We start from the raw sequence: 6,806 nt of genomic DNA on the forward strand, positions 1-6,806 counted from the left end.
CTATATGATAAAATCTGATCAAAAAAATGTTTAAATTATATTTTATAGATCGTCTATCTATTTACATTATATTGTCGAGCCCGTGCTTGAAAGCAATGAAGATGTCAGTAGACATCATTAAAACATGATTTTATCATACATCAGTCAGCAAGTTAAAATTCAGCTTAGATAACCGTTAATTTTTTATGAAAAATTATGATTTTAAAATATATATAATTAGTCAGATGACTATTTTGTAACTTTTAATAGTCATCGAGACTTAACAAAATAATTTCCTATAATCAAAATATCATTTTATAATTTTTAATAGTCGAATGACTCAACAAAACGTCATATAATCAGAAGACCATTTGTGTACCTTATACTTTTAAATAACTAATCACGCTTAAAAAGTGATGTCATCACGTTTAGGAGCAAAGCATCCATCACCAATCGCTTTACATATTACCCCAAATCTCAATCTTCGCAAGATTGATAATTATTTTATAAGACCTGAAAATGAAATTGCCTCTTCAATGGTGGTATGCTCCATTAAACCTATGATAGCCCTGCATACACCAATAATGCATGTTGATTACTCAAGTGTACAACTATGGAAGCTTCCCCCCCCCCCTTTTCATATGCATCACTCAAAAGGTTTCATAAGTTTAAACAACGTAGAGAGAGAGAGAGAGAGAGAGAGAAACCTCGTATCCAGCAGAACTTGTGTAATTCGGAACATAAGGGCGTGAATAAGTATACCCTACAGTGACAATAAGTAAGCAGACAATGTCCACAATTAGCTACGAACCACAAGAATTCCAAATCCCACCAATAGAAAAGTAATGACAATCAGATATAGCAGTTTCTAATCCAATTAACGACGGAGATAATTTGCATACCACAAACATAGCCCAAACGATTAACATAATTTACGAGTACTATCAATGTCTTCATTCAGAAGAGAACATAGAATGATCCCAAAACCAAATCAAGCTGAAGCATTACCATAATTACTACCAATTTTCCTCTTCTTCAGGAAAAATAAAATGTTGAAGTCAACTTCAATGTAAGAACATATGAAACCTGAGACTTAAGATACGTGGTATAACACCACTTAACACTTCCCCTTATGTATAGCTCAAAGGACTTACAAATGAAAAAACCTCACTAGAAGGTGTCAACCTCATATGGGTTTAGGTAGCCACAACATCACAAAACCTGGAACCTATAGGTTATATGCCCACCATGCTTAAAAAATGCATCCACAAGAACAAATTGAGGTATAGAGGAGGAAGTGGAAGGGCCATTCAAATTGAAAAGCCCTTATCCAATTGGTTTTGCCTCATATCTACGTACATAAATTACACACAACTAAATCAGGAATGGCCGGGGGGGGGGGGATGATCAATTGTGTGTTTTTGTGAACAAAAGTAGAGTTCCCAATCATTTTCACTCAAGTATATTAAACAAAAAGACTGAATACAAAGGAATGGTAAATACATTGAATAATAAAGATATCTAGATTGGTGATACTACCTGCTCCATGAACGGGCCCTTGATTGTCTGGGCCACTATACTCGGGAATCCTGTGAACAAATTTATAAGCACGTGAAACAAAGAAATGAAGAATGAACCCCAAAATCAAATAAAGACATGTCAGGTGCATAACAAGACCTTCTGGCTGGATAATCATCGGCAGAAAAGCTTTGCTTTCTGGAAGAAAACTCAAGAAAACCTGCATGAGGTAGGGCATCAATCCCAATAGCAGGTTTGAAGTACTTAACAGGAGGTTGCCTTTCATAGTGAGTATCTAGCTTAAGATGGTCTGTGTACGTTTGCCTTTGATGATGAAAAGGGGTGACATATTCTGCATGATATTGGTGGTTGTGATTCACAAGTGACACATATCCCACATGGGGTTCCTGAATAGAACAATTTTAAGTTAACAAACACACGTGACATTACGAGATAAATGTGTGCAAATTAGCAAATTACCAAATAGGAAGATGGCCTTTTGGATCCAGAAATAGCACCATAACCTGATCCTGGATGCCCACTTGTGGATGCAGCGTATGCCTCTTTAAATGGTATTCTATATGCAATAGAATCTGCATCCCTTCGATGTCCCTTCAGTACATGAGATCTTCTCTTCGAACTTCTAGAAGAATGACTGTGTCTACCTTGTGAAGTACCTGATAATCAAGGCATATAAAACTTTTTAGTGACCCCTCCTCTAAGAGTCTGTATTTGGTAGCACAAATAGCAAATACAGAACCTTCTGGTTTGTTTGATGACCTCCTGTTATGCAAACGGTCCCTTTCTCTCTTTCTAGTCTTTCTCTTGACATCAGTTTTCTTGGGTTTGGTAGACAGACCAGCTCCTGCATCACGAACATCAGGGGCAATGCTTTGTTGTTCATTTGTTTTACCTTCTATGGTATGCTCTGACTTCAAAGGGTCCTGATTATTTTTATACACAGCAGCTGCTGCAGGTTTCTCTTCAGTCCCCTTAATCTTTGACTTGTTTACATCCGTCATCGCTTTCACATCAATCTCTTTTCCAGCCCCATTAGACCTGGCATGACCTTTAATTTTCCACCAATCAGTGTTTCTATGCCTTCTATTAAATTTCCATCCTACACAAGAGCCCTTCCACAACCACAGTCGAACAAGAGGCCTAGCAATATAAGCCTTAACCTGACATCAAAATTGACTAAGAGATGTCATTTGAGAGATGGAGAAAATGCATGAGACATACAATGAAATTACCTTGGCATTTTCTTCATATTGCAGTTTATTCATTCCTTTCACGCAAGCTACTGCATCCCCACGGGTAGTGAAAGAAATGAATCCAAAATCCTTTCCTTTGTTGCCCAAATTCCTAGATATTTTGACCTTTTTAGTTTCAGCATATTGTTCACAGATCTCTTTAAGTTTGTGTACATCCCAAGACTTTGGTACCCCCTCAACATAAATAGTTTTCACCTACAGCAGGAAGTTCTATCATTTTCCATTGTTAGATAATAAGCATTCAAGATTTAAAGAGAGTGCAGTACTGCAGTTTAGGAAGCTAATACAAGATATTCTACCCTTGTTATCAATTAATATTCTTCCTCACATGAATTTCTTCTTATGAGAAGAAAAATTGGGAAATTCCTAACCATGAACATTTTGAGAAATGATTTTACAAGTTCAATAAATCTATGCAATAACGTTGATCACATAAGTTCTATATTGAGTGGTTCTAACTGTCTTTCATATTGACCCAAACAGTCACCTCTTTTAGCAGGTTTTCCTGCTTCTTTTGACAAATGTAATTTTAGCTTAACTAAAGAAGAGTCGTATTCAACTACAAAAAGGAAAAATCTGCAAGCACTCAAAACCATAACATGCTTCCGATGTTAAGTAGAAGAGAGTTTAACACCCACAGATTCCTAACCTGGAGCTGAATTTTCTCTCTTGACTGCATTGGAGTGCGAGCAAAAGAAACTTTAGCACACCTCAGATTGCCAAAAACTACATCTGGCTTCCTTAAATGGTGCAAAGCGGCCTTTGCATCAAAGAAGGTTTTGAATCTCAAGAAAGCAAAACCTTTAATCTTCTTGTCATTCTTAGAATCTTTGGGTACTTGTATCTCAACTATGTTTACAATTCCATAACCTTTCAACTTCCCAAGAATCTAAGAAGAGAAAAAATCGGATCAAGAATTGAAGTTCACCATCACTTGCAGTTTAAAATGAACTTTTGGCAGACACATGATGTGATTTGCCTTGAATAAATGCACTATGTGATGCAAACATATATCATAAAAGAAAACTAAAAGTGATTATAGAAATAATTTTCCTACATCCTCTTTGGTCCATGTTTTGCAAATATGACCCAGATAAAGAACATCACGGTCATGACTGATTGATAACTTAACAAGCTTTCCTTTCACCTACATGTATAAGGGAGGAGGGGAGGACGAGAGGGATATAAAAGAATGTTAGTAAAGATAGAAAGGTATAGATTTTACAACATCAGACACAAATGAAAGTTTTATTTAACCTCTATCCCATTCTTCAAGTCAGAAAGAACTTTCTTGGCTTGTTCGGCTGTAGCATATTGAATAAAAGCAAACCCTTTGCTTTTCTGTGTGGTTTGATGCCTCACAATCCTTGCACTTTGGACTTCCCCAAACTTTCCAAATATTTCAAACAAGTCCTGCTCAACTGTCATTTTATGCAGACCTCCAACATGTATTTCCAAAGTCTTTTCTTTCCTTTGCTTGGTTAGACAGTCATGGTTAAGTACCTGAGGCACTATATTGACATCACTAACTTCAATGTCTTCATTCTGTTGGCAGTCATCTCTGCTTTCCTTCTCATTTTCGCCATCATTACCATCCTTGTTGCTGTAACAATCATTGATATGCCCATCTAATGCCGTGATTGTAATTCTAGCAGCCAAAGGTTCTCCTTCAATTGATTTCTGTTCTGCACCAACAAAAGCTCAACATATATGATTGACATTAAAAACGTATAATGGCATTAACATATTGCAGGGGAAAGCAGTCAAAGCTAAAATCTTCCTCTTAGAGGAAACTAAAAGGAAAGGGCAGGGAGGGGTAGGGATGCTTAATGAGCTTAGTAGCAATTGCATATATCAGAAAACCAAAGATTTCAACATCCAAAAATATCATAATAAACCAGGGTCTCACAAACAGGGACATGCATGGATTTTCAAGTCATTAGATACCACGAACAAGTTGCGATAAAAGATTAATGTTCTATTACAGCGATGCTGAATATTTTCTCTAACTAAAAACTTTAATGAGCGTGAGAAAACATAAAAGATTGTGGTGCACACTAGTTTAGGGTGAGTATACAAATCATGCCAGAAAGATTTGACCGAGAAACTAAACTAAGATTGCGCAAAAAAGAAAACATGGAAAGTAATAAGCTGCTATTTCCTTACTGGAGAATGTTCAAAAGATACACCCATAATGGAACTGCTCAATTTGAGTTTGTCAATTTTTACCAAAACAATTTATGCCTTCTGTTTCTAGCTAGTGAGCAAGACTATTGTGTTCATGTTCTTAACTGTAATAAGAGCCACAACCATTTCCTATCCTAAAATATCTAGACATTTCATAATTATGACAAAAGCTTCAAGGCCCACCATTTTTTAGTCTCACTGATTTGCAGAAATTGCTATATAAACTGCAAGTTAGAAATGAACCAATTAACATATTCAATCTTCTCTATTATTATATATAAGAACATGTTTATTTATATGAATCAATTAACATATACTTAATACTGGAACCAACAGCCAAGTGACGGTCAGCTAAATAGCTAGAAACGAATTGAAATGAAAACTTCTAGGGAAAATGATTTGTCATTACCTTCATTTCCATGATCCTTGGCTTCCTCACCATCCTCAATTTCATTCCCTGAATCCACATCAACAACTTCGATGTTCGTACTCAAATTTTGTCCCCTGGCACTCCCATCCTCAAATTTACTACACTTCAAACTAACATCCAAATTATCCGATTCCTCACTCTCTCCTACACCATTTAAAGAATTTAATTCCAAATTCAATTCAATTTTACCGATAATTGCCTCAGTAGAATTCGATTTATTTTCAACAACGTCGTCGCCGTTGTTTATTTGATCGAGTTGAATGGAGTCCATTTCCATGACAGCACTTACCACATTATCAACTTCTTCAAACTCCTCTTTGAAACAATCAATCTCTTGATTAACGGCCTTCTCACTCTCGTTATTACCCCCGGCCGCCGCGTCCACGGCAACCTTCGAAAGTCCCGCCTCGTCTTCATCGCTCGATGGGGCGATTCGCCGGTTTGCTCTGCTTTTCCTCCGACGCATGATTGACTAAATTTAGGAATTCCTCCCAACAACCTTTTCCAACGATTCTGACTGAAAATTGCAAGAAAAAAAAGGGGGGAATAGTCGGATTATATAATAGTAATCTAGCCCTAGCACCGTAGCACGTCATAACCACAGTGGAATGCAGATTGCTTGATATTCTAATGCACAATATTTTTTTTAATGTCCAAATAAGTGTCCAAATTATTATTTTTTTGTAAAATAAGTGACTATATTTTTTTTATTTATTCGAGTGTCTAATGTTACAAACGTTAGCATTTTATGTGCCCAAGCAATTAATAGTGTTAGTTTTCTTCGTTAAGTGACATGCGTTACAACCTGATAATTTTAAAATTTATTTTTAAAAAATATTAAAAATATTATTATATTTATAAAAAACCCTAACTTTTCTTATATTATAAAACAACCCAAAATCCTAAACTTAATATGTTGTCGTCGCCCCCTCCGGCCACAATTACCGCCGCCAACGTAGTCCTTGTCATAATCATAGTTATATGTTGTCGTAGTTATTGCCAATTCACTGTCGAAATCGCATTGGATCGAGATTTTCATACTAGGGTTCGCGAGATTTAAATCGTCGATTGGTCATCAACCGATCACGATTTCATAGGAGTTTTGGTTTCCGATAGCAAAGGGCGGCGGGCGGTGTGGGTTTAGGGGCTGAAATGAAGGTTTTCAAAGTTTATGGGTTATTTCCAAATTTATGTGTTTTCTTTTTTAAAAATGTAAAAAAAATTATTTTATATAAAAATTTTAAAATTACCAGATTGTGACACGTGTTGCGTTTATAACGTTAGACACCATGATGTGCCAAAAAATGTATACACTTATTTGACACAAAATATATAATTTGGACACTTATTTAGTCATTAAGCCTTTTTTTAGTAAACTACGCATTTATTATCTAACCTATCAATTTTTGTTTATTTTA

At 35.9% G+C, this 6,806-nt stretch overlaps 1 protein-coding gene across 1 annotated transcript; it reads right to left on the bottom strand.

The window, feature by feature from the left end:
• Positions 1–271: 271 nt before the first annotated feature.
• On the bottom strand, positions 272–5,955 carry LOC120207869 (polyadenylate-binding protein, cytoplasmic and nuclear-like). Its single transcript, XM_039207282.1, has 11 exons — positions 5,368–5,955; positions 4,029–4,456; positions 3,829–3,918; positions 3,421–3,660; positions 2,751–2,966; positions 2,258–2,678; positions 1,978–2,174; positions 1,657–1,904; positions 1,519–1,568; positions 687–742; positions 272–548 (listed from the first exon to the last, which is right to left on the bottom strand). The coding sequence occupies exons 1-11, from the start codon at positions 5,852–5,854 to the stop codon at positions 513–515; spliced, it is 2,469 nt and encodes an 822-aa protein (XP_039063213.1). The 5' UTR covers positions 5,855–5,955; the 3' UTR covers positions 272–512.
• Between the last annotated feature and the right edge of the window lie 851 nt (positions 5,956–6,806).

The sequence above is a fragment of the Hibiscus syriacus genome, unplaced genomic scaffold, assembly GCF_006381635.1.
Source record: "Hibiscus syriacus cultivar Baekdansim isolate YM2019G1 unplaced genomic scaffold, ASM638163v2 tig00015426_pilon, whole genome shotgun sequence".
Taxonomy (NCBI): domain Eukaryota; kingdom Viridiplantae; phylum Streptophyta; class Magnoliopsida; order Malvales; family Malvaceae; genus Hibiscus; species Hibiscus syriacus.

What these genes read in the sequence shown, in the direction of transcription:
- LOC120207869 (XM_039207282.1), bottom strand. Translation starts at nt 5,854, where the DNA reads ATGCGTCGGAGGAAAAGCAGAGCAAACCGGCGAATCGCCCCATCGAGC. An exon ending in GTCATCAAACAAACCAGAAG is followed by an intron (nt 2,175 to 2,257) that starts GTTCTGTATTTG and finishes CTTGATTATCAG; the next exon opens with GTACTTCACAAGGTAGACAC. An exon ending in GATGATTATCCAGCCAGAAG is followed by an intron (nt 1,569 to 1,656) that starts GTCTTGTTATGC and finishes ATTTGTTCACAG; the next exon opens with GATTCCCGAGTATAGTGGCC.